At 39.0% G+C, this 27,631-nt stretch overlaps 1 protein-coding gene across 1 annotated transcript in view; it reads left to right on the forward strand.

The window, feature by feature from the left end:
* Positions 1-27,631, forward strand: part of LOC139744342 (kinesin-like protein KIF21A) — a 71,192-nt gene that overhangs the window by 35,081 nt on the left and 8,480 nt on the right. Inside the window, exons 12-27 of the mRNA XM_071654787.1 lie at positions 346-489; positions 1,401-1,526; positions 2,855-3,045; positions 3,825-4,019; positions 4,775-4,977; positions 6,268-6,444; positions 7,606-7,845; positions 8,568-8,831; positions 11,298-11,399; positions 12,029-12,194; positions 14,573-14,624; positions 18,988-19,102; positions 21,246-21,430; positions 23,420-23,494; positions 25,222-25,329; positions 27,086-27,222. Of these exons, the coding sequence (XP_071510888.1) occupies positions 346-489; positions 1,401-1,526; positions 2,855-3,045; positions 3,825-4,019; positions 4,775-4,977; positions 6,268-6,444; positions 7,606-7,845; positions 8,568-8,831; positions 11,298-11,399; positions 12,029-12,194; positions 14,573-14,624; positions 18,988-19,102; positions 21,246-21,430; positions 23,420-23,494; positions 25,222-25,329; positions 27,086-27,222 (2,480 nt within the window). The remainder of the gene's footprint in view (positions 1-345; positions 490-1,400; positions 1,527-2,854; positions 3,046-3,824; positions 4,020-4,774; positions 4,978-6,267; positions 6,445-7,605; positions 7,846-8,567; positions 8,832-11,297; positions 11,400-12,028; positions 12,195-14,572; positions 14,625-18,987; positions 19,103-21,245; positions 21,431-23,419; positions 23,495-25,221; positions 25,330-27,085; positions 27,223-27,631) is intronic.

The following is a 27,631-nucleotide window of genomic DNA, read 5'->3' on the forward strand; positions in this document are numbered from 1 at the left end:
ATAGAAGACATTGCTATACAAGTTAACAATGTTAATTGGGTTCCAATACAGTTAACCCCTGGACAATTACCCCAGACCCTTCCCTGACCCTAACCCTAATCCTAATCCTGAACCCAATCCTAAACCTAATCCAAAGTCTAACTGTTAATCTAACCCAAACCCTAATTTTTACACTGAGGCAATCACTAACCGGTACGTATGTACACCGTAGCTCTGGAGTCATTGTCCGTGGGGGTAGTTGTGTTGATACAAATTTTAATTGGTTGATGTGTCACTTTAGTTTCCTGTGATCTCCAATGGAGTCCATGAGATTAAATGAGATATCTCCTTTCCTTCTTATCCCAGAGCCAAGCTGGTAGAGAGTGAGTCGATGAATTCAGCCCTACGAAGGAAGGCAGTGGACTCACCGGTCAGAGTCACCCCAAGACATACCCACAGTCCATCCCACGTCCCCCTCAGACCAAGCTCAGTCATCTTCAATGCACCCATGTGAGTATGGAAGGAAAGTCTAGGCTGTAGTTGATTTTAGGTTGAATCTCCCTGTTATCTAAAACTCTCAAACGTGATTTCCCAATTTAAACTCAGACATCAAGCCTTTACCTCACTGGATCCCACTGGACATTATGTGAAGTCATTGTATGTTGAGAGCTCTTCAAATTAATGAATCCATCAAATTGTTTTAATTGCTACTGATTGACAAAGTCCGTATTTGATTTTACGACGACTTTGTATTCAACTCATCAAACTCTTATCCTTGAATTCTCTTTGGAGTCCAACATCAAGTCTTTACCTCATTAGATTCAGCTGGAACATTATGTGAAGTCATATCAATATACTTAGTATTAACTGATTGACAAATTGCACTACATCGACATTAATACATCAATGTAGGGCAATTTGTCTATCAGATGCGATGTAAATATATCTGGACCAAAGAATTTCATGAATGTGAACATATCAATGTAGTAGACTTGCATGTAATAAAAATTTTGTTTTCTTCGAAGTAATGAATCTGTCAAATTGTATTTATTGCTACTGATTGACAATGTACCCTTCACTGACGAAAGCAAGCAGGATTTTTGCATTGCAATGCAGATCATGATACGCTGTAATTACAGATTTTTTGGTATCCACACACAAGAATTGACATTTTGTACATGGCATTACACAACTCGAGTTTCAAAAAGCATTAATTCAATTGTGTATGAATGGTACTTATGAGTATTAAAAGAAAAAACTACTTGTATTTTACATTTCACAACCGTGTAATTATAGTTTGTGTGAACGATAGCAAATAAACATGAGTTTTGCATTGCGATAAGGAAACATTTTTTTCCTTTGCATGAATGCAGCTTTTGTTTCTTGATATTGACTCCAAGTCTCTTTGTTCCTCTCTCCAGATTTGAGAATGAGTTCCATGGTGATGAGGACACCAGAGTGGCCTCCGTCCTGGCTGATGCCAAGAAACAGGTGGAGAGTGATCAAGAGAAGATCAAACAGGTTGAGAAGAGGAGACATTCTCATGGGTATGTTGTCATGGTGATCAGTCAGACTTGGTTTTAGATCTTAAGATACAGTAGCCTTCTGACGAAGGACAGTCAACCTGCCTGAAACGTCCTCTTCATTTCTCCTCTTTCTAGGCTCTTCTGCCAAACAACGATCCGGTTAAGGACTTCATACACATGATGTCACCGCAAATCTTTCTCCCTCATTTACTTCACCATGCAAACCTTAAAACAACACATAGTAGCCGAAGATATCTCATGGTTTGGGAAGGCTGGTCCAACTTAGTTATATTTGAGAATCCCCTGCTGTAACAAGTTGTGTGTTGCTTTATCAGTGATCTCTGTGTAAAATACATACTCAGCCAAAGAATCTCAAGTGAAATTGAATGTTACTGTTATGAGCACATGTTTGTTACCAATAAAGGTGCACTTCTGCTACGGTACCAATAGCGGTACTCTTCTGTGCACATATTCACTGACGGGAACTCTATTCTAGCAGGCCTGCGCTAGTTGTGGTTTTTTAATGTACCTGTAGGTGGGCAGCAGATTAAAAGACTTCACTACAATCACAACAATCTTTTTCTGGCCAGGCTACTGGGTCTGTAATGTCAGTAAGAGAAAATGTTGTGATGTCTTTCCCTTTGTGTAACTACGAAGAACAGATAAACTTTAGACAGTTGAATTTTTATTTCAGGTATTTGAGATTAAAGCTGCTAAAAATAGAGAAAACAAAATTAAATTATGGAATGTTTTCACCGTGTCTTCTAAAATGTTCCTTCTTGTGTAAACATGTGAGGTGTTATTGACGTGGTCTCATTTTACTCTGTCTGATTATGGCCATGATTAAAAATGTCAAAAAGTATCACCTTATTTCAAACTCTTGCTATGATTTGAAATATTCCTAGTTGTGTTACATGTGAAGGATCTCATGGGGATGGTCTCATTTTACATTGTTTGATTATAGACTTAATTCTACATGCTTAAAAGCATTCCCTAATTTCGAACTCTTGCTGTGATTTGAAATATTCTTTGTTGTGTATTAGACATGTGAGGTGTCATGGACATGATCTCAAAATTACTCTATCTGGGCCCCGTTGCAAGAAACTTTGCGTTTAAACGCAACTTGCAACTGATTGTCACTGGCCAATCAAAATCATTGTTGCATGCATGTCTTCTTAATAGGGCAGACCCTGAGCCAATCAGAATGGTTGTTTCAAAATTAGCAATTATTTGCAATTGATTGCAACTTTCTTGCAACGGGGCCCTGATAACTAGACTTCATTCAAATGTTAAAAAGTAGCACCTTATTTCTTTTGCTATCAAACTCTTGCTGTAATTTGATCATTCAGTGGCAGCGAGAAGGACATAGAGTCTTGTGAAGAAGTGACCGATGAGAGTCATGACTCAGTGCAGGACACTGAGATGGAAGGAGGGAAGGAAGAAAAGGACGAGGAGGAGAAGGAGGAGCTCGATGCCGATGATGAAGACGATGATGACAAGGACTCCAGTAGTAGCAGTGACTCAGAATCTGATGAGGAAGGTGAGATTTCTCATTAATTCCTTAGTTTCACTTTGTGACCCTGCATCACAAAACGAACAAAAAGTCGCCAGACATGGATCTTCAATTAATGGCAGATTCTGAACAGGCAGACTTTAGTACTTTAAATTCAATTCAAATGGGATCTCCTATCCTATCTAGATATTGGAAAGAAAGTACACACTCAGGAGAAGTGTGGTACTAACAAGAGAGACTCTGAAGTTGAGGGTCTATTCAAGCACTTAATCTTACCAAGCTGTGCTCTGCAGTGATTGGGACAAAAAACAGGATGTAGTGCTCCATAGGGACAACAATGAAGGGATTATGGGATTAAGCTAGAATTGAGCATGCACTGGTAAGGTATGCCATACATGACAAATACTGTGTTTCAAAGCAGTAGCATCATCCTTTCAAAAGTTTCCAGAGTTGTAAATGAGGTATGTGAAGGGTTAGAAATGAACAGATATAAGATATTATAGGTTTAAACAATGAAAAAGGGGCCCCAAGACATACAGTTTTGTACCTCATCACACTATTCTACAAAATAGTGATACTGAAAAACTGCTAAAATTCCACTTTCCCATTGATTCATTTGTAATTCCAAACTTCAGAAAAAGAGGGGGCAGAATTTCTCTTTCAGTAAATGAGAGCCTTTCATGAAAAAAATTGATGTTAAGTAAAAAAAAAATGCAACATGTAATGTGTACTCCATACCATTGCTTGGACATCCAATCCAAGAAATCCTTGTTGACCGTGAATACTGATGATTCCCTTTGAAACAGAGACGTCCCAGCTTCAAGAAAACCTGGCGGAGCTTTCGTGTGAGATCAACATCAAACAGAGACTGATAGAGGAGTTAGAACTGAGTCAGAAGAGACTTCATGCTATGAAGGCTCAGTATGAAGAGAAACTTTGCTCACTTCATGACAAGATCAGAGAGACGGAGAGTGAACGAGATAAGGTCCTGGAAAATTTGGGTGAGTAAGACCCTGGCTGTACCTGGGTGTTATGATTACTTTAAGAAAGCTTCTGAAGCACCCCTACTCTGTATTAATCTATTAAGAACGGCTTCTACACCATGCATTTCCCATAGACACTCTTGCCTGAGTAAACTCTGGACTTGTCTTTAAAGGGCTACTGGGTATCAGGCTCTGAAGCCCTCTAAACTCTGTATAAATGGACACCAACATTTAGAATGCTCCATATTAGAGTGGTATACAATGCATTATGTGCATGTACTGTACGTGTAGTTTGTACCGTACACCAGAAAACGTCTAACAAGTTAACAATTCAGCTCATGAAAAAACATATCGAAGGAATTTCGTTTAAAAAGAGTTGCCTTACAGTTTGTACTATGAGTTATAAAACAAACATTTCCCACTTTTGATCCTTGATAGTTCACAAACTATATATCAAATAACACTGACATTGCTATGAGCAATAGCTGAATAGTACAGTAGTGTACAATTTTGTTGGAGGTGATTTTCACAACTGGTTGTGGGCTTTCCGTCCATCAAACTACAATATAATGTACTGAAATCAGAACGGTCGTAGGCATATCTCTGTAGTCTGATCATATAGTGTTCGATGTCGAGTCGTGCTACTGGTCATATGACCTTGCTCGCATCTCTAGCTGTGCAACCGGTCAAATTGTGTAATGTGTGTTTGGCTTAAGACAGATTGTGGAATGAGATTTTTTTACCGTGGTCACTTTCTTATCCTTGTTCACCAGGGTCAATGGCCGAGTCAAGGACAAAGGACAAAGCAGATAAAATCAGGAAGGAATTTGAGATCAAACTAAAGAAGTTGTCTGAAGAGAAGGACCGATTGCTGAAGGCTCAGAAAGAACACAGCAAGATTCTCAAGACTAAATCTCGTTTTGAGAAACAGATGAAAGGACTCCAGGATGAAGTGACCAAGATGAAAGAAACCAAGGTCAGAGGTCACTTTGTCTCGTTGGCATGCAGGTTATGATGAGTGTGGTGGAGAATGGCAAACTACTGGTGTCAATTGGCACCACTGCACATTAAAAAAAAATATTCTGATGTTTAAAGCTCATTCTATTTTTTTTCTCCAGATATCACAGATTTAACAGACTTCCTGTTTTTATACAGCTTTCACTAGATAATCAGACTGCTTTGGAAGGAAGAACATTCTTTTTTTTTTAGTCCAGATTGAATGACTCTTGATTGAAAGAAGTCAACAATTTAGTAACTTTTACACTAGAAATTCAATACACGTACCAAATTCAATACAAATTTGATTAATGTGACCTATGTGAATAATGCACTTTTATGACATCTGTAGTTCTGCTAAATATTCTTTGAGACATGTAGTTTCTATCGCCGCGGGGAGGTAGGAAGTGCCTGTAGGTACATATATTTTGTCATGATAATACAGAATTCTGTTTTCACTGAGGTGAATTTTAAGCACAGTCTCTACTTTGAATGCCTGGTTAATGAAAAAAAAAAATGTAGTGTACTATGTCTCCAACCAGTGGATCAGTGTGCTTGAGGAATGATAATTCTCAAATACTACCCCATTGTGTTCCCATTTGAGTCTTAATAGTTTGATGGTGACTTCACTCAGTATTTTAGGATTCAAGTTGGTTGAGAATCTCAGTGTAGGAAGGTAGATGGGTATTCATGTGAGAATGGTGATATTCCATTCCGTAGATTGACTGTGAGATTGACTGGTTAATAATCTGATTAGTTCAATGACACACTGTTTATCTTTCTTCCTTCGTCACTATGTCTGTCTGTCCGTTGGTCCGTCTTTCTGTCTGTTTATAATCATTCTCTCTCACCCAATCTTCATCCTCCCTCTACATGAGAAGGGTCAGATTCTATCAGATTGACTGTGAGATTGACTGGTTAACCATCCGAATTCAAAAAATTTGTAGGTCCAAATCAATTTAATGACACACTGTTTGCTGTCTCTCTCTTTCCCTTTCTCACTCTGTTTGTCTATAATCATTCTCTCCTCCTCCCTCACGATGTATGTTTGTCCGTCTGTCCCTCTGTCTATCTATAATAATTCTCTCTCACCTAATCCTCCCCCTACAGGTGAAGCTCATGAAGAGTTGATTGTTTATATTGGTTAACAAGCTGAATAGGTCTCTGTCACTTTTGCCTGTTTCACTCCCCTTCTCCCCCTTACTTTGTCTGCTTGCTTGTCTGTCTGTTTATCTATAATAGTTCTCTCTCACCAAATTCTCCCCTTCAGGTGAAGCTCATGAAGCAGATCCGAGAGGAGCAGCAGAAGAGTCGTAGCCGAGACCAGCAGTCGTCCCGAGAGATCCAGAGACTGAAGAAAGAATCCAGGAGACAAGAGACTCAGATCAAATCTCTGGAGGCATCGGCCAAGCAGAGAGAGATTGTCTTGAAGAGGAAACATGAAGCAGTGAGGATTTCTTTCTCTTCCTGCTGACTTCCAAACCCTTTACTTGATTCTCACTCTAGTCTTCCTTACAACTCACACATCTCCATTAGTGCTCCCTCTATTGTCCAATGTCCCTCAACTATCACTATTTGCCTGCCTTACACTCTCCCTGTGTCACTTCCCTCCTCAGCTCTTCTCTTTCTAGGTTCTTCTTTCACCCACTGACAATCCTTGAAAGGATTTCATACACATGGTGGTACTGCAAACCTGTCTTTCTCCTTTACTTCACCATGGAAACTTTCAAACAACTCACAAAGAGTTTAAATGATTGCATTCCGGTGGTCGCTGAGTGAAAGATTGTTAGAGTAGGGCTGATACTGTAATCATGTGTGTGCATGTATTGTATCTAATGATTGATAACAGATAACAACTTGACTCGTAAAGGATACACATTCCAATGACCAACAGGTGTTTCAAGGCACTGTGTGTCATGGTTTTATCTAGTAGCCTTGAATTACACACCACTTCCTTGAATCTGGCTTCAAATGGAATATGTTACAGTATATCCATTTCAGTGCTAAGAAGAAAAAGACTTTGACGAAGGAAACTGCCCTGACAGTTTGCTTTGAGGTAAACATGGCTGAATGAGGAAGAGGATGGAATAATGACTTGTGTTCTTTACCCTGTTTCACTAACATGAAAACTATATCGAGCCCAACGATGAACTCAAAGTTGGAACAGATTGGCATTGTATCAAGTTGCGAAGGGGATACATAGAATTCAGAATGTATTGTAGAATATGCCATGGTGGGAGCAAGATGTTGTTCCCAAATGGTAAGTGAAATAGTTCCTAAATTTTGAGGATGGGTTGATCCCAAAATTCTCCCTAAGATCAGTTGTATACTGTAAAACAAGGAATGTCACATGCATTTTAATTTCGGTGAGCCAAGATTTGCAAAATTAAAGCACATGTGAAAGTTCTTGTCTACACCATATGCATTAAGTCTTAGAGCTAACTCACAAAGATTTCATGCCGCAAAGAAGGCCATCATCTGCAATTTGCAAAAATTTCATGCCGCGAATATATCGTGTTTTACAGTATAACGTAGGATTGATTTTAGAGCCTGGTAAAACTGGTCCCTGGTGTTTCACCAAGTTTCATCTTCTCTCGCTCTGTTTCAGCTTGAAGCCCTTCGTAAGAATCAGAAACCCATGTCAGACAAGGTGGCAGGCCGAGTGACCCGACCCGCCAAGAAGCCCTCTAGTGCCCCGGCAGAGACAGGCCCCGCGGGTCAAAGGTCATTAAGTCGACGAGGGATGGCCAAGGTGGACACAGGCAGACCAGCTAAGCATGGGAGGAAGAATACTAGTGAATATTCGTCTCGCGCAGCAAGGCAGAAGTGGAACATGGTGGAGAGGAAGGTAGGAATGGACTGATCTTTAACCCGTTGAGGACGAGTCCTGAGTATGCTCAGGCAGGTGTCTATGGGAAATGTGTGTTGTAGCAAAATCAAACTTTGCTCAATAGGTTAATTCTCTAGGGCTGGACTTCACTCTACCCTGGTTAACACACAATCATAAATGACTTTATGCATACAGTGGACACATTTTGAATGGACATGTAGAACATTGACATTGTAAAACATGGATGTAGAACATGGCCACAGAACATGGACGTAGAATGTAGACGTAGAATGTGGACATAGAAAGTAGACATAAAAAGTGGACATAGAAAGAGAACATAGAAAGAGGACATAGAAGCAGATATAGGAAATGAACATAGAAAATGGTCATGGAAAGTGAGCGTAGGTAGTGGACATAAGAATGGAGATGGGCAAAGTATAGCATCAAACATGATATTTTGTAAATTACACATAAATCTGATTTCCTATATTTTTCCCAAGTCTTGATATTTTGCCATTTCTTTATCAAGATCACCTGAAAATTTCGATTTTTAAAAATTTTTGTCTGGTAAACCCTCCATATCAACTGTGCGAAGTTGGATTTTTAAGATCCGTGGAATGAAACGTGATTTGGGTTAATTTTGAAAGGATTTACTTGCATTAATCAAAATTAAATATCTTCAGTAAGAGTTAAGTCAGTGATATTTTCATCTCATTTACGTTTTTGTCGCCCTCTTTCAGATCACAGACATCGTTGCTAGGAGACAAACCATCTCTCACATGGAGAGAGACATGGAGAGGTTCATCCATCACAGACACAAACTAAGTAAAAAAGTAGAGAAATATTTGACAAAGAGAGACCAGGCTGTTAAGGGAGGAGGCAAAGATCTGTCAGCTATCAAGGAGCTCGATGAACAGATTGATGGATTGAATGCTAATATTGAATACGTCCAGGAACAGATTACAGAGTGTCAGAGTGGGATCATGGAGGTGATGGAAGGAAAGGTAAGGAGTTGAAAATATTAAGATATATTGACTGGTATAAGGGGATAGGAATAGAAGAGATACAACCTATATTAAAATATACATTGTATCAAGGTATATCAAGATATATAGACAGGTATCAAGAGTAATGGAATAGAAGAGATAAACATGAAATATATATATATATTGGATGGCTGGATGCTGTAGATATTAAATACGTCCAGGAACAGATCACAGAGTGGGATCATGGAAGTGATGGAAGGAAAGGTAAGGAGTGTGAAATATAAAGATGTATTGAGTGGTATCAGGTGTTATTGACTAGAAGAGATAAACATGCAATATATGTATATTATATTGGATGGCTGTGAATGGGATACCAGGAAATATTGCATGAGTTAGGGCCAATATTGCATGAATTGGAGATGAGAGCAATATTGAACCTAACAAGTACCTTATTCCCTGGTATTCCATAAATTAATGCTGTCCAATGTAATTATTATCATCTATAATCATTATGTACGTAGAGAAAGTATAAACTGCACAAAAGTACCAGACTTCTACTCAACTTTGAAGTTGACTCAGCACTGAAAAAGTAGTATTCCCTACACAATTACATGTCAAGCAAATAGCAAACTTAGAATTGAAGATTTTGCGCACTAGTAGTAAGCGTTCGTGCAATCAGCAAGCGCTCGTGTAGCAGACGAGACAAGATACAATGTATTATTGAACAGTAAACAATGGAAGCCTATGGGGAATGATATACATTCACCTACACATTGAACGGTAAAAAATTGAACAGACAACAACACACGCTTCTAATGCATGGGAGAGATAAACATGTATATCATTCTTGAGATATATTGACTCGTATTGAGAGATATCCAATAGGAGATATAAACATTATTTATGTCAAGATACTGTATCTTTAGCAGGTATTAATATATGAATATGAAGAGATAAGCATTTACTCACAAGAATGAAGAGATGTATAGTGAAGGAGAGAAAGACAGAAAAAGATAATTTGAGAACAAAGGAAAGAGAACAATGCAATACATATTGGTATATTATAAAACAAGGAGTCAAAGGAAAAATCATATTAGGATTAAAATGGTTGCAATTGTAAGACTGACCAAATTTCTCTTCATAAACTTTTGTACTGTCCTAGGATGGTTTGTGGGTATGTATTCTGTTTGTCTGTAAAACATGTCTTCAGTGCATTGTACTGTCTGTACAGCTGTTTATACCACTGTTACCATGTTCTAGCAAGACAAATTATTTATTCAATGTATTCATGTTTGTAAAGTGTGTACCGTCAAACCTGTCTACAGTGGCCAACCTCCAGGGAGGTGAAAACAAGTGGCTGTTATAGACAGGGTCTTTGACATGACTTTTCATTTATAGGGAAGGGAACTTTCAGTGGCTTTATACAGCAGGTGGCCGCTAAGGCAGGTTTGACTGTACTTGTATGCTAGATGCTAGATGTAAATGTTAGATTGTCTTACATTTGTCTGCAATTCTATGTTGTGTATATAAATTCTCCTAATTGAAATGAAGGAGAGATTTCACTTTGCTTCAATGATTTGCCTCAATGTTCACCTTGTTGTATAATTGTCTACCTCCATCATTCTCTCTGCACACATGCTTTTCATCTCTTTATTTCCCTTTTTACACCTGTATACTCCCTACTTCAATTATTACCTGTCAATTAAGTTTTCTCCTATCATTGATTTCTCTTGTCAGTCTCCAGTATGAAGTAAATTAATTGTTTTGTTGTCAGAAAGAGCGCCCTATTGTTTTACAGGCATAATTATTAGATGCTTTATATTATATGATTATGGGTACCATATCTCGTAACTCTTTGCTCTGCTTCAGAAGGTCGGCTTACTACATCCCACTATGCTTTGCACTGTCTGAAATGTAATCATGTCATATAGTGCAGAACTCCTTTGCTAGATAATGCTTTCTGAGACTTGTCACATGAGGGAGCTGTTGCAAATTCCGCGATCTAGTGCACACTGTCGAAGAGAATATTTGGACGAATAAAAAAGTACCTTTTGTACAGGCTGGCAGATTGACATAAAGAAAAGATGCTAGCAAAATAGAAAAGTAGGAATATTTATGGCGGGGGTGGGGGGGGGGGGGGTGGGGGGGGGCGTGATTATCGCCTGTATAAGTCTTGCTATGTTACTGTGTGTCCATGAGACACTGATTTTCTTTCTTCAAACTGTAATAACTGAGAGATTCAAGCCTGAGAGATAATTTTTGTTCTCATTATGTCAGCCATTTATCTGCTTTACTGAAGGAACAACAAAAAACTACACACTAATTGATTGTTGAAAAAGAGAGGGAATTTCACTTTGCTGACGAAATCCATTTAATGTGATGTTCTTTTTTTTTTTAACTAACAAAGGGAATGCTTAGCTAGTTCGTGCAATTGAAATGAGAGTTATTTGTTGATAGAGGGCGGTGTTTATTATCCCCAAACAGGAAGAGATAGACGCTGTGGATGCAGCAGCAGTCATTGAGCAGTGTTCTCTGAGGGAAGCCAAGTACATGTTGGAGCATTTCATCAACCTGGCCATCAACAAGGTACACTCACTCACTGTGTGCTCTTTTCTTAACTAGCATGCCATGGTTTCTTCTGGTAACAGAATACTAGTACAGAATGGACATAAATAATTGACATTTAGAATGGACATACAGATACATGCAGAATGTAAGTCATTCAGAATGGACATTCAGAATGGACATTCAGAGTGGACATTCAGAGTGGACATTCAGAGTGGACATTCAGTATGTCATGTGTTGCTCTCAATGTATGTGTTTCTCAGTTATTAATGATGTAAAATAACATTAGCCATGTACATGCCATGTACGACTTACAGTGTATGTACACTTTTCTTCCCATAGAGTATTGTGGGTGGTTTTGTAAGGAAGTTGTAACTACTTAATGTTCCCAGTCTAAGTGAAATGCATACAAAGACTTATATACCAGTAGGAACTTGAGTGCTTTCTCGCAATATGCCTGGTACAGATGTTTTATGACACATGTGAGTGGAGTGAAGTTTGCCATTATCTACCAAGTAGTGCATGATAACCTTCCTTGTTGTCACAGGCATTTTGTATCCAGAACTGTAGACTGCCCTCTACAGGTGGTGAATATATAACCTCTCTGAATACATATCACAAAATAATACTGTTGTGTGTTTGACTAACAGGGCTTGGAGGCAGCTCAAAAGGCCACCACAGTGAAGGAGCTACAGGCAAAGCTTCACCAGGAAGAACAGAACAGCTTTGTGCAGCAGACTCTCCTACAACACATGATGGAAGGAAGGCAGGGAGAAGACCCAGACTTGGATGGACTTTTTGACCATCCCAACATTGGTATGACTCCTGACCAATCTACATATTAGGCATGACTCTCACCTATCCTTACATAGGCAAATCTGTGTGACCATCCCAACATTGGTATGACTCTTGACCATCCTAATATGTGACCGGCGACAACGGTTTCAGGCAAAAGTCGGGAATTTTGAAAATTCATTTTTTCACTGAATCACATTGTCCATTTCCTAAGCTTTGCATTGATATAAAACACTTGTATTGTTTGGCACCATAAGTGGGCATAGAAAGAGAAATAAAATGCACTTTTTAAGTTGTTAGCCTGACAAAATTGCGAGAAAACGGGCTTTGAAGCTTCACCTCGTTCTCAAAGACAATGTCCGAGCGGCGATGCGAGGGGAGAATCACCCATCCGTACGATGGTGCCAATCGATGTTAAGCTCCGCCTCTAGCAACCACATCGCTTTCTGATTAGCTCATTGAAAGAGTCAAATTTCCCGGGCACCTTCCTCGGGGCTCAGCGGATGGAGCCGAAAAACAATTCGTTTCGCTCGCGGGGTTTGTAATACTGGTAATACCAGTACGTCTTTCAAGATGGCGAATACGATAATTGCACGTATGGTGTACATGTACATGTGTATATGGTGCACGCATTACGCAATGGCATCCACACGCCATGACCGTGTGCATGTAACAGGAGCGGTGGCGAATCCACACATAACAAATCACGTTTTCAGTGGTTGTTTTGTCTTCATCATTGGCGACCCTTTTGAAGGCAGAAAATTGCTAGTGCTGGCAAGGGTCACGCTTCCTGTTTGTTTTGCTTTTACAAGACATGCATATGTTGCTTTGTTCGGTGGTGCTAATTTAATTAAAACAAACAAACAAACAAACAAACACGACTTGTTAGTTTGGTGTGATCTTGACGTGTAGTATTTGAATAATATAATTGATCACATGTGACCGCTCCTTTCCTCTCATCTACCTTCAATTGAGTCAGTCTGCTGTCATATTCTTTACTACCTGTACAAGTACACAAATTTGAGAATATTTAGTTTTCTTTTCACACGATTATGTCATGCTACATGATTTTCGTTTCACTTCCGTTGTCGAACATTGCGGTAGAATAGTTTGGATAGAAAGCCAAACGAAGAGCACGCACTACAGAGCGAGCGTATATAAACCACTATAGCAAGAACAATGGAGCATGTAATCGTGCACGCGTGGACAAAGCATTCCCCAAACGCTGCAACTGGTGTGTCCGAAAGCCGAATTATGTAAATGTATGCGACGCACCAGCCAATCGCATGCGAGACCCTGTGTCGTAGCAACACTGGGGATATTGGCGCGGCGTTCGAAAGAAGCTTGAAACTGACGAGTGCGATCCAACATAGGGTGCTTAAAATTTCATTTTCGAGAGGAAAAACTTAGTCTTATGCTATGAAATTTAGTGTAGATGTAGAAAACATATCAAAGATTCGATTTGTGCAAAAAACCTAAATCGACAAAAATAATGGTCAAAATCTTTGTTCCCCGCCTAGGAGGGAATTTGCTCTTGCGACTTTTGCCTGAAACCGTCGTCGCGGGTCACATATAGGTATATCTGTTGGACCATGCTAATGCATTGAAAGTATTATTCTTTGACCATCCTAACATAGGTATGACTCTTACCCTAACCCTCCTATGACTCTCTGGTTTGGCTCTAGACCATCCCAACATTGGTATGACTCTACACCATCCCAACATAGGTATGACTCTTGACTATCCCAGCATAGATATGACTCTTGACGATTCCAACAGAGGTATGACTCTTGACTATCCCAACGTAGGTATGACTCTTGGCCATCCTAATATAGGTATGACTCTTTGACTATCCCAACACAGGTATGACTCTTTGACTATCCCAACAAAGGTATGACTCTTCACTATCCCAACAAAAGTATGACTCTTTGACCTTCCCAACATTTGTATGACTCTTGACCATCTCAATGGAAGTATGACTCTTTGACCATCCCAACATTGGTATGACTTTTGGCCATCCCAACATAGGTATGACTCTTGACCACTCTACATTTTATGCATGACCCTCACCCATCCTTATATAGGCATATCTCTTTGACCATCCTGTCATCGGTTTAACTCTTTGACCATCCTAACATACAAAATAATTGTGGCTATATGTCTATGACCATTCTACATTGTAACATAGGTTTGTCTCTTAGATGTCTCAGACATAAGTATTACTTTTTGACCATGCTAACATAGGTATGACTCTTTGACCTTTCTATTATAAGTTTGATTCTTTGACCATCCTTACATAGGTACTGTATGTCACTCGTACCATCGTATGTACAAAATGTAACTGTGTCTGTAACCTTTAGACATGACTAATATATGACCTTCTTTTTTCCGCATTGCAGACAGTGGGAGTAGTACCAACAGCTCAAGGGCTCCCTCTCCAGTTGACATGAGGTAAGGCATACATTTTGGGGCAATATTTTCTAATTTGCTGATATTTGATTCAGTCACAGAACTACATATGTCTCTGAAGGATTGCATAAACTACTAATTAGAGGCAAATTGCAGCACATCAATGTGGTTCACCACACAGCATCGAAAAGGCAAACACAATTCACAATAAAACTATTCTGGTGAATACATGTATATTTGTTTTGTTTGTTTTTGTTTATTTAAGTAGGGAACCATGTACTTTATGTATCATCACATTGAATTTAGAAAATTGGATGAGAATATACACATTTCTCAACATGATGCAATGTTGTCAGTTTGAGCTGTATTCGTAATGCCACACATTGCAATTCTCATGTACAAGTGAAAGGTAAGCACACACACATGCAGACTTTACACACTCTTTGTTATTAAGAAAGAATCATACACCATTTAGAGAGAGAGAGGGAGAGAGAGAGGGAGAGAGAGAGAGAGAGGGGGTGAGAGAGTGTGCTTGACTGTGACTGAGAAAGAGTGAGTTGTGTCAGGTGTAATAACAGCTAGTCTTATGGGCTCCAAGATGAGGAAAGGAAATGTGTATCTAATGGATTTTATCTGAACCACTTGTTTATGAAAAAACAAACAAACAAACAAACCAAGAGACAAACAAAACCCAACAATAATGATAGTAAATGAAATCAAACAAAGTCACCACTCAAATTCAGTAGTAATAAAGTTGAATAGGATAGAATAAAGATACCCAGACCCCCAAACCGTTTTGAATCAAAAGCTTGGTGATTTTATACCAAGTGATACTTATCTAATGCTTGTGCAGAACTTCAACTGAATCAAAAGTGTGATAAAATTTCTAGTGGGTCTTTATTTTTTACAGACTGTAGTTTGGGTTTTTGCCATATTTTTCTTTGTCTACGTAATATTATCATGTGTTTTACAGGCAAAATGGTGTCAAATACCAAACCTCAAAGTTATTGATTCATAGATCTCATTCAGCTATACTTTAATATACATTTACCATACAAAACTATTTTGGGGTTTCTTTTCCAAAGTTTCCATCGGTGTTGATACTTTAATGTAGCAATGCCTAAATGTTTCTTCTTTTTCTCTTATTTCACTCAATCCTCGCATAAATTGATTACTACCTCATTGCTTTGATTTTTTATGACTCTGATTTGCATTCATTCATCCATCCAATGGTATTACTCTGTGTTCTGTCTGGTCTGCCAACATCCTGGCCACCAGACCCATTTTGTTGTTTCTAGCATGTCTCATAGCTTTAGTCACCTGCTTCTTTACTTTCTGCTCTCATGTCATCCATTTAGTGAAGCAGAAAAATCAAAAGCTGATGAGAGTTTGTAGCAAAAAGAAACAATACGACACTCACAAATGAAAGTGAATCTTCCTGTAGTGGCTGAATGAAACCGACAATTGAAATAGAAATGAAGATTTGATTGACTTAGAAGAAACATTGTTTCCATGATCTGCAGCATACCGTGTTTGTAGGAGAGTATAATTTCGGTCTTTGGTCTTAGGTCTTCCCAGTTCATGATAACATGAAGAAAACACACATCAGAACTTTAAAGTTGAGTGGATCATGCTAGATGTTTCAAACCGATCTTTTCAGTTTTGATCCTGTGCCTTTGTTGATGCGGAAAGCCTTCTCTTATGATTTCTAGTTTTGTCTTTTAATAGTACAAGTAAAGAGAAGGTAATATCAACCATATCTAAGCACTGACACTGTGATTACTCTATCTTGTTTTGATGTCTGCATTTATTGAAAAAAACAACTTGGGCAAATGCCAGATCATCTATGACTGCTACACCTCATACTGACATTAGCAAACTTGGACCATGTAGTAAGTGCATGTTGGAATTGTTTGATGTACATAGTTTGTTGTACTTTCCAGGAAACCTGTGTTATAAAGTGATACTGGGCGGAGAATAGTTCTAGTAGAGACCCCTTAGAGGTCAATCCATTCTAGTAGAGACCCCTTAGAGGTCAATCCATAGTGGAATTATACAACACACATTACTGAGAAGTATTTGGGCATGAAATCATTTACCCTTCTACTGGGTGTATGCATTAAGGAGGGACTTACCCCAAATGTAGTAGTGGATTCAGTGAATGCAAAATATCAGAACACACGCCGAAGTTGGAGAAAAATCAGAAACTGGATTAAAAAACTGTAATTTGTAATATTTTGGTGAAATTTGTATGCTGTCATTGCTGGATGAGTTTACAATAGTCTTTGATGTATCAGCTGACAATATCAAAATAACATATTAAAGAATACACAGAATGACTCAAAATTTCTTCTTTTTTTTATGCTTTTTTTTTTATTGATGCCACCACCCCATTGGATTACAGAGACATTATGTTTTGGGCCATTCATCCTTTAGTCTGTCTCTCTGTCCCAGATCTCAAAATAGAAAATTAGTGGACTAGGTTCTCTTGGTGCCAAGCCCAGGTATTCTACATGATGATGAGATGCATTGAGTAGATATTAGGAAAAATGTCTGAAGGTCAGAGGTCAGATTCGCTAAATTTGGCCAAAATGATCTTTTTCAGGTGTATCCTCATTTATGAATGTCCAGTGTCATTATGATTTGATCGACTGGGGAGAAATATGTAGACAATTACTTGCCTGAAATCGAAGCAGCAAAATGCTAGAGGTTATGAGTGAATATATCTGTATAGAAAAAGAAATAAAGGTCAGCTGTATCATATACCATAAAGGAGTGTCTAGTAGTCATATAAGTATGAAACTTTGATAGGAAAGTGAAAATATAGACATTGTATTACTACATGAAATGAAAGTACTGTCAATGTCACAGGTCACTGTATGTTGGCTAGAAATGTAATTCTCCAACCATGACTTCAGCAAGGACTGTTCATCAGTGATTGGTAAAAAGGATAGCAAGGACTGAACAAACAATTACCTGAAAATACAGGGATGATGTCACAGTCATCTACTTTAGTGAAAGTGTCATTTGTAACCATTTATTGCTTACATGTATGTTTAAACTATTCTAGTAGCATGGTTTTGTCATTCTAAGAACTGAAAAAAAAAAGACATTGTTTAATACATGATTATGTGCCATATTAGAATCACTGCCAGTGAGATTGATTGATTGTTTGCTGTCTACAAGTGTTCAAAAACAGAAACAAAATACAATAATATAGTTGCTACTGGTGGGTAGATAATATGTGTCAGGGATTTCTGTCAACTCTGCTATTTGTACGAGAAAATGAATGTGAAAGAGGTTTTATTAGAGTTGGTTTTATAATAAAATAACACTGCCATTTCTCTGATTCTGGAAGTGCTACAGTAATTTCAGAAGTTTGGGGAACATGCATCAAGTTATGTGCATTTGTGTGTATGTGTGTGTGTTGTGTGTTATTTTGAATTATTGTTGGAAGACATTGGCCGTTTGGCCAGTTGTCCAGTTTGTTTTGGGATAAGCTGGTGAGTATGTAGATGTAAATTAAGGTGAGGAGTGAGAAGGGTGTGGTCACCGCAGATTTACTGGGGAAAAAACAATAACAAGACCCTGAAAGATTCAGTTAATCCATAAAACAATAAACTTGTATTGTATTTCAATTCAATTTTTTTATTTTATAAAACCAGTACAGCTATTTTTTTTTTTATGCATAATAATTAAATGTCATGAAAACATCGTAAGTGCTAGTGGCTTTAAGATAAGATTGTGATTCAATGGGATCACAATCTTCAAGCCACCTGGAAATGCAATGGGGCTACAATAAAATAATTATTTGATGAGTCCAGGAGGAAACATGTTTCTTCCTCTTAGAATCGTGGCTATAGAAGGCAAACAAAATCAATGACACATTTTAGGTAAGCTAGCAAGGAAGGTACATAATACACATTCAAACCTGTCTTAGTGGACACCTTCCTATAACAGCCACTCTTTTCTGCTCCCAAGGGTGGCTGCTTTTTACAGGTTTGACTGTAATTGTTAAAGTTTTGTAGAAATTGTCATGTGATGAGGAGTTTGATTCATGATGAAAATTGTGAGTGAAATAATACCTAGATATAGTGAGAGAGGGAGAGAGAAAAGTAAATGAGAGGATTTTAGAATGAGCAAAAAAGTCATTCATCTGGTAGTCAGGACAATGATGAAAGTGAGATTTCAACATTTATAGATTGTGGTCACTCATATTATACTTTATGCTTCTAACTCACTTTGCTTTTTATTTTCTTTGTGCATATTGACCCGTCTGCATGACAACTCCCCATGGCAACCTTCCATGGCAACCTTCCATGGCAACCAATATTGGCCTGTAACCTGTGACTGCATCACACTGCTGCAATCCATGGCTTGTGATATTTGGCTGCTCCCCGCACAGTGCCTTGACTGCCTCACTGAGTGTGCCTGATCACTCAACGATCCCATACACAGGACCAGCGAATTCAAGTACACCTGCCGTTCCCGTTCCCGCTCAGACTAAGGCCAGGGACAAGGTAAGAGAACTTCACAATGCTGAAGGCATACAACAAGATTTCAACATTTACTTAACCCATTAGTCACGGAAATGCCAGAAACCACCTTTCTTATTGCTCCCTAAAATGCCTGAAACTGACCATTATTTTTTTTCTTCTTTTTTTTTTTGGATATTCTTATGCTTTACCATTTACAGTGTACTTATTTTCATAAAGAATATACAATTATGAAATTTGAAAGAGGTCAAAGGTCAACAACGTATGTCCAAATTATTTCTGTGACGCACCATTCTCTTGGTACAGTCGTAATAGGCTTTCAAATAAACATAAATAAACTTGTGATAGACAACAATAAACATGCAGTGAGCTATTTTTTACATCATTTTGAATAGAATGTTGTGGAAATCAGAGTAATATTGCCGTACCTTCCAAGGAGCCACAGGCCATTATGTACAGAATCTTCAGTTGCTAAAGGGTTTAAATATGTGACTATTTATCCCTTGTGTCCCGTAAAGTATACTCTCTTAACCCTATTCTAACTGGGCTATCTGAGACCAAGTTTTTACTGAGGGGGGGTCAATTTGACCCCCCCTTCAGATCTCGGCCGCCGATCGTGCGATCGCCGCGAAATTTTGCCTGAAGATAGAGCTGGATGTAAACTACAAGATAACATGGTCATACAATGGAAGAATATTGCCTTTCTATTTTTAATAAATTAATTATGCAAATTTGTGCATGAAATCATATTTTCACCTATAACTCCATTAAAAAGACTGGAGGATTGCTAAATTTTTGTGTCAGAATTCCTCAAGACACATAAACAATTTTGTTGAAAAAAATTAGCACAATCGAAATCAATTTCTTTTGGTTTTTATTGTTTTGTTAATTTCTTATGTATTTTACTGTTTTTTCGACCTTTTGTTTTCTATTGTTTTTTTGCCAAAATTTGTTGCAGGCACTTTTTCAGGCTTATCTACACTAGAATTGATTAATTTCAATGGTTAAAAGTTGAAATAATCTAATTTATATCAATTTAACCAAAAAACACAATTTGCATTGGATTCGCACACAATATCATGAATTTGAGCTGTTTTTTGGTTGACATGCATATGCAAAACATTACGTAACTTCAAAACGGTGTACCCGGACGTTGCAAATTTGGTCTCAAAATATGCGGGAGACTTCAATGAAAATAGTCGTGAAACGACGTGGCAAAATCTTTGCACGTTGCGAAATCGTGGCGCGAAACGTCGAGGGGGGGGGTCAATTTGACCCCCCCCCCCCCCCCCCCCCCCCCCCAGAGTTAGAATAGGGTTAATTCCACAAGAGCCGGGGATTTTGGACCCATCCAGCAGCTAGGAGTGGAATTTTTTGGCTCACCCACCTCCCCCAATTGTCATTTTTTTCCTTTGTAAACATTGTCACCAGGTCTAGAACAAATTGAAACTGTGGAAGTCTGTAATATTTTCTTGACTATTACAAAAAATGTGTGCTACTGTGGCATCCCTTGTAGTGATGGAGGTCCTGTGTGTGAGAGAATTACAGACCATGCATGTAAAAGATCCTGCTTTATTCATTTATCAAAAAGAATAGGTGCATAATATCCTGACGAAGAGATCTGCCCAAAGTACATCCAACCAGATCCCATTGAAGACCAGCTAGTGCAGCTGAATATGGGCTATCTAGTCATATTGCCGGATGGAAAATGAGAACAAAACAAACCAATACATCATGATTTTCCAAAAATTTCCCGCAGCAAGAAATAACATTGTACGTGTTGAAAGGGGATGGCGAGTATCTGATCAGTGGGAATGCTGGGGGATGATTGTTCCAATCCTTGTGGGTTTCATTTTTAAAGAGTAAATTATATTACAGTGTTGCGTGAAAATTGTTTGCTTCAGAATGGTCTCATGTTCAAGTGATGTGCAGTTCAAAGCCCCGTCACTGTACAGGCATGCTAACCTGGAACCATTAAACTGCACATTACTTAAATATGAGATCATTCTGAAGCAAATGATTTTCACACAACAATAGATATATAATGTACTCTTAAATGAATCCCGTAAGGATTGGAACAATCATCCCTCAGCATTTCCACTGATTCCCACTGATCAGGTACTAGCCATCATGGCCCTTTAATTTTCTGAACCTTGTCCACCACCAGGCACGTAGGAGGACCGCTACCCAGGAGGAGTTACTAGGGACCAAGGGACCAATGGAGTTCACTCCTGATCCTGGGATGGGGATGGTGGCTGAATCTGATGAGACATCATCATCTACAGACACAGCCTCCATTGACCTTCCTCACATTCACCCTCAGAGTCACATCCCCATCAGGAAGGAACTCAGGTATGAAAGATAGTGGTAGTATTGCAGCTGATTGACTAATTGTTCTCCATCGGTGTATGTAAATAAGTACTGAATTGATCAGCGTTGTAATAGTAACCATGATAAAAGAAATATTTCATAAATTCAAAGACACAGCCTCCATTGACCTTCCCCACATCCACCCTCAGAGTCACATTCCTATTAGGAAGGAACTCAGGTAAGATACAGTTGTAGCAGCATGTGATAAAGAGTCAGTGGGACTATTTTGAAGAGTCAATCCACCTAAGTACAGTAGCACATAAATGTATCCCGTAGTCATTTAAAATCTTATGACATCCCTATCAGGAAGGAACTCAGGTAAGATAGCAGCGTGTGGTAAAGAGTCAGTGTGACTATTGTGAAGAGTCAATCCACATAAGTACAGTAGCACATAAATGTATCCCGTAGTCATCTAAAATCTTATGACATCCCTATCAGAAAGGAACTCAGGTAAGATAGCAATGTGTGGTAAAGAGTCAGTGTGACTAATTCGAAGAGTCAATCCACATAGTACAGCATCACATACAGTTATCCCATATTCATCTTAAAATCGCTAGACAACCCAATCTGAAAGGAACTTTGATAGGATAGTAGCATGTTATAAAGAGCCACTGTAACTATTTTGAAGAGTCAATCCACATAAGTAAAGTACAGTTGGACATATGTGACCCGCTACAACGAAAAGGTCCTAAAGTCGCGCATGGTCGAAGCCGTGAAAATCGAGTCTGAAGTCAGAGCATTAAAATTGGTCAAAACTTACGATTTTCTGATTTTGACATACTATTGGAGTCTAACATGTCTTCTATCATTTGTGGAAATTTTGACGCAAAATGATGAAAGGAAAGACCAAAAAATAGCGTTTTTCTGAGCCATGTTTTTTGGCGTTTCAGCAAAGCAGAAACTGGTTTGAAAATTTGGATTGATCGCCACAGATAGGCTCCGCCCCTAACACCGACCTGAGTGATCTCATTGGTCAGTTTGCTGCTTGCTGCTAACCGAAGCGTGAAGCTCGCACACTGCCCAGTTGACTGGTGCGTGCAGGCGGTGCTCTATGCTCAGCCGCTTCTCACATCCTGGTCACTGATTGGTCAATGAGGAGACCGCTGACGCTGTGCTGGAATGAACTTTTCGGGGGTTGCTAGGGCTTACCTTCTATTGTCAGGAGCTGAAAACTGACTTGCGTGTCCCTTGATCGCAATTGCGTCGAAAGGAAAACTTTCAGGGCGCTTTTCTTGAAACAGTGATTTCCCAGACGTCTCGACATGCTCTCTTTTAAACATCGATATCTCCGCAGCCGATTATTTTTATAATTATTGTTATATATAAATTTAAAGCAGAAAGATTAGGGAATTATGTCATGCAATTTTCAAATAATCGACCTCGCCCGACTTTAGGATCATTTTGTTGTAGCGGGTCACATATCTCCAAGTCATCTTAAAATCTCAACAAGCCCATCTGAAAGAAACTTGGGTCGCATAGTAACATGACATCAAGAGTCAGTGTGACGTTTGTGCAGAGTCAATCTACATTAATCTTCTTCTTCTTAATACAGCAGCACATATCTCCAAGTCGTCTTTAAATATACCCTGACATCCCTTTCTGAAAAGAGCTCAGGTAGGATAGCAGCATTTAGTGATTCTTGTCCAGAGTCATTGTGACTATTATGAAGAGTCAACTCACATAGACACATTTCCTCATCTGATCACAACATGTTGCTGTAAAGGAAGCAAACTCATGGGAATGAAATTTATAGCTTGATTATGATAAATTGATAGTTCAATTTGTAAGATTTCTTGTTTGTATAAAAATGTTATTTGCCTTTCTTAGCGACAAATGAAAAAATAACATGTTTGGGAAAAATTATAATTCTGATCTGTAACTGCATGCATTTGTCAAGAGGCCTGTTACTGTGTAGGTAAAGAATTGCCAGGAATAATGAGAAAGCTTTTCCGTTCACCCTCCTGTTATTAGAGCGGAGCGTCTTTCACCAGCTTTGAGAAGAAAGAATATTGACAAGCTTCAAGCCAGCTCTAACCCTGGATCAGTGTAAGTACATCTCTAAAAACTCTTTATTCATTTTCAACTTCAGCAAAATTAGCTATCCTTCAAGTAGAGGATAGTGATTTACTTGTCAAATGCTTATTCTTTTTTATTCATATTGTGTATATTCCACCAATGAAAAAGACATGGACTCCATGTTGTAGTTGTGGATGAGGAGGCTGTGGGCACAAATTTCTGATTTTTATTGCCTGGTGTATTAAAGTTATCTTAAAAACATTTTGTTATACACCAGCTCCATCCTTTTGGTAAAGGATTATGTACTCAATGTAATCCTGTGAAAATCTGTAAAGATAGCATTCCCTGTTCACAACAGTTTACAGTCCTTCAAGACTCGATAAAGAGGGGGAGACTGTGTATTGTGAATGTTTGCAACAAGATGTATTTAGGAATCCTTTTAATGAATTACAAGTAGCTGAAGAATCTTGCATCCAGTCCAACGTTACCAATGATAATCTTGTCTGCATACATGCAGACAAGATTGTCATTTTCATTTTCATTGGTGGAATATACACATGAATAAAAAAGAAAAAGCATTTGACAAGTAAATCACTATCCTCTACTTGAAAGATACACACCTGTATATATTCAGTGACTGCCAATTCTGTTTTACGGAGCAGGAGTGCAGGCCTGTAGATGAGTTCTTTTGATATATACGGTGAGCAGCGAGTAAAAATCAATTCTGCAGGGCCAACCTTCTCTCTCTACGATGTATGCTATAACTGGGTCTTTAACCCTAACTAGGCCGGGCTAACTAGGCCGGGCTATTTAGGTAGATCGTAGAGAGCCGGGGGGGGGGGGGGGGGGGGGCCTCCCAGGCCCCCCCTCCAGATCTCGGCCATCGACTGCGCGATCGCGACGAAAATTGGCACACACACTGCCTATGATGTAATCTAAGGTACCACGAAGTTAAATTGTCAAAAAATTATCATTTATGCTAAATAATGCTAATTTATGCATCATGATGCATGAAATCAGACAATTTGGTATAAATCACTAAATAAAGCTCAAAATGGGCACATTTTTTGTGAAAATATTCCTTTTAGTGTCTTGAGCAAATATAAGGACAAAAAATTGTGCCATCAGAAAAAATTTTTAAAGTATTTTATTGTTTTTTGAATTTCTTATCTATTTCTTTGTTTTTTCGACTTTATGTTTTTCATTGTTTTTTCGATGAAACTTGTCCGCGACATTGTTCCGAACAAGAAAATATGTTAATAATTGATTTTAATCAATAACACCCCAAAATAATCATGCTTTTATGAAATTTGCCTGTTAGCACAGTTTGCATTGAAATTGTACACAAATTCACGTTTTTGAGCAATTTTTGGTCTGACATGCACGTACATATTTATGCACAACTTCGGAACCGCATGCCCAGGCATCGCAAATTTGGTGTCAAAAGATGCGGGAGACACGAAAGAAAAAAGTCATGAAACGTCGCGGCGATAGCTTTTCGCGTTAGCGATACAATGTGTATATCGCGCGGAACGTCGAGGGGGGGGGGCCTCGGAGGCCCCCCCGGCCTAGTTAGGGTTAAAGCCCATTGAGGATGAACTGGTTTTGTTTTGACATCCATTTCCCATAGACACCTGCCGGAGTATACTCAAGACTAGTCTTCAGCAGATTAATATGACAACCCTTCTGCTGTGACTATTAAAAATGATATGTTTTACTGTAGTTCACTTACAGTTGTATTTGTGACTATCTTGCAGTGACCACACCCCGGACCACACCCCACCCAGCTCACCCCCTCCCACCAGGGCAGGGAATGTCTTCTCTAGACTGGCTCAGACAAACTCACCAGCCACTCAAAAAGACAAGTGAGTCTTTGTGATAACATATATTGAAAACATGTAAATTTAGCTTAGTTTGGGTTTTTGTTTGGAAGCCTTGCACACAGTCATCCAGTCTGAAAAGAGACTGCACATACAGTATTGTAGCTGCAGCTATTTGTTGTACAAATTGCAGTGGGCTCCTAGATTTTGAGCCAAGAAGATTATTTGTGACCCGCTACAACAAAAAGGTCCTAAAGTCGCGCACGGTCGAAGCCGCGAAAATCGAGTTTGAAGTCAGAGCATTAAAATTTGTCAAAACTTACGATTTTCTGATTTTGACATATTATTGGAGTCTGACATGTCTTCTATCATTTGTCGAAATTTTGACGCAAAATGATGAAAAGAAAGACCAAAAAATAGCGTTTTTCTGAGCCATGTTTTTTTGGCGTTTCAGTGAAGCAGAAACTGGTTTGAAAATTTGGATTGAGCGCCACAGATAGGCTCCGCCCCTAGCACCGACCAGGGTGATCTCATTGGTCGGTTTGCTGCTTGCTGCTAACCGAAGCGTGAAGCTCGCACACTGCCCAGTCGACTGGTGCGTGCAGGCGGGGTGCTCTATGCTCAGCCGCTTCTCACATCCTGGTCACTGATTGGTCGGTGAGGAGACCGGCGACGCTGTGCTTGAATGAACTTTTAGGGGGTTGCTAGGGCTTACCTTCTATTGTCGGGAGCTGAAAACTGACTTGCGTGTCCCTTGATTGCGATTGCGTCGAAAGGAAAACTTTTAGGGCGCTTTTCTCGAAACAGAGATTTCCCAGACGTCTTGACATGCTCTCTTTTAATCATCGATATCTCCGCAGCAGATTATTTTTATAATTATTGTTATATATCAATTTAAAGCAGAAAGATTATGGAATTATGTCATGCAATTTTCAAATAATCGACCCTGCCCGACTTTAGGATCATTTTGTTGTAGCGGGTCACATTTGTGTAAACATACAAATAGAAAGATTTTTTTTCCTCTCTTTTTTTTAAATTTTTCAAAGCCAAGTGAATACCGTAAGTGATATGAATTGAAATTTAGCACATTGCTATCTTGATGCTTTACATGGATGTAATGAAAATCTAGTGCCTTTTTTGACAAATATTGAATTTTGCTGTATGTAAATGTGTCCGTTTTTATTTCAAGGGCAGTGATTGTAGCTGTGAGAGTGAAAGTGCAAAGTTGTGGAGATGTACTGATGATACTCTGTTCTTACACCAGTTGTGAAATAAAGTTGTAATTTTGATACTCTGTGTTTTTATGTACACCGCTTGTGAGACAAGGTATAGTGTGGATACTTTGTGTTTACTTTAATGTACAGTAGTTATCAGCAAGGTGTAATGGTGACACTTGGTGTTTGCTGACACCAGTTGTAAGACAAGATGTAGCGTTAGTGCTCTCTGTTTGCTAATGCTATTTGTGAGTCAAGGTATAGTGTGGATACTGTGTGGTTACTTACAATGTACAGTAGTTATCAGCAAGATGTAATGGTGACACTTGGTGTTTGCTTACGCCAGTTGTAAGGCAAGATGTAGTGTTGATGCTCTTTGTTTGCTAATACCATTTGTGAGTCAAGGTATAGTGTGGATACTCTGTGTTTACTTACAATGTACAGTAGTTATCAGCAAGGTGTAATAGTGACGCTCAGTGTTTGCTGACACCAGTTGTAAGCCAGTATGTAGTGTTGATGCTCTTTGTTTGCTAATGCCATTTGTGAGACAAGGTGTAATGATGATACTCTGTGTTTACTTACACCAGGGGTTCCATCATTCCAGTGATCAATAAACCCAGCACTCCCAGGGCCCCCCTGGTGTGTTCCTTCACTGCCGAGGGTCACAGTAAAGCTGTTCTCTCAGTCCAGGCTACAGAAGAATTACTCTTCAGTGGATCCAAAGGTAGGCTACAGTGTAGTCCAGACTAAAAGATTATTTCAATGGACTCGGATGTGGGCTAGAGTCTATTCCAGATTAAAGGGTTTTTTGCTGGATCCAAAGGTAGGCTAGGTCTAGTCCAGAACATGAGGCTCTTTATTAGATCCAGAGGTGGGCTAGAATCTTGTCCATACATAAGGACTCTAGTGGATCCAAAGGTAGGCTTAGGTCTCGTCCAGAGTAAAAGATTCTTTAGTGGACTCAAACATGGGCTATAGTCTAGTCCTGACTACAGGGCTCTTTACTGGATCCAAAGATGGGATACAGTGTAGACCAAATTAAAGGTCTCTTTAGTGGATCCAGAGGTATAGGCTAAAGTCTACATTTGACTGCAGAACTTTAATGTGTCCTGTAGGTAGAAAACCTTACCTCT

The sequence above is a fragment of the Diadema antillarum genome, unplaced genomic scaffold (genome assembly GCF_040938485.1).
Source record: "Diadema antillarum isolate AM-2024a unplaced genomic scaffold, OU_Dant_1.0 scf00000035, whole genome shotgun sequence".
In the NCBI taxonomy this organism is placed as follows: domain Eukaryota; kingdom Metazoa; phylum Echinodermata; class Echinoidea; order Diadematoida; family Diadematidae; genus Diadema; species Diadema antillarum.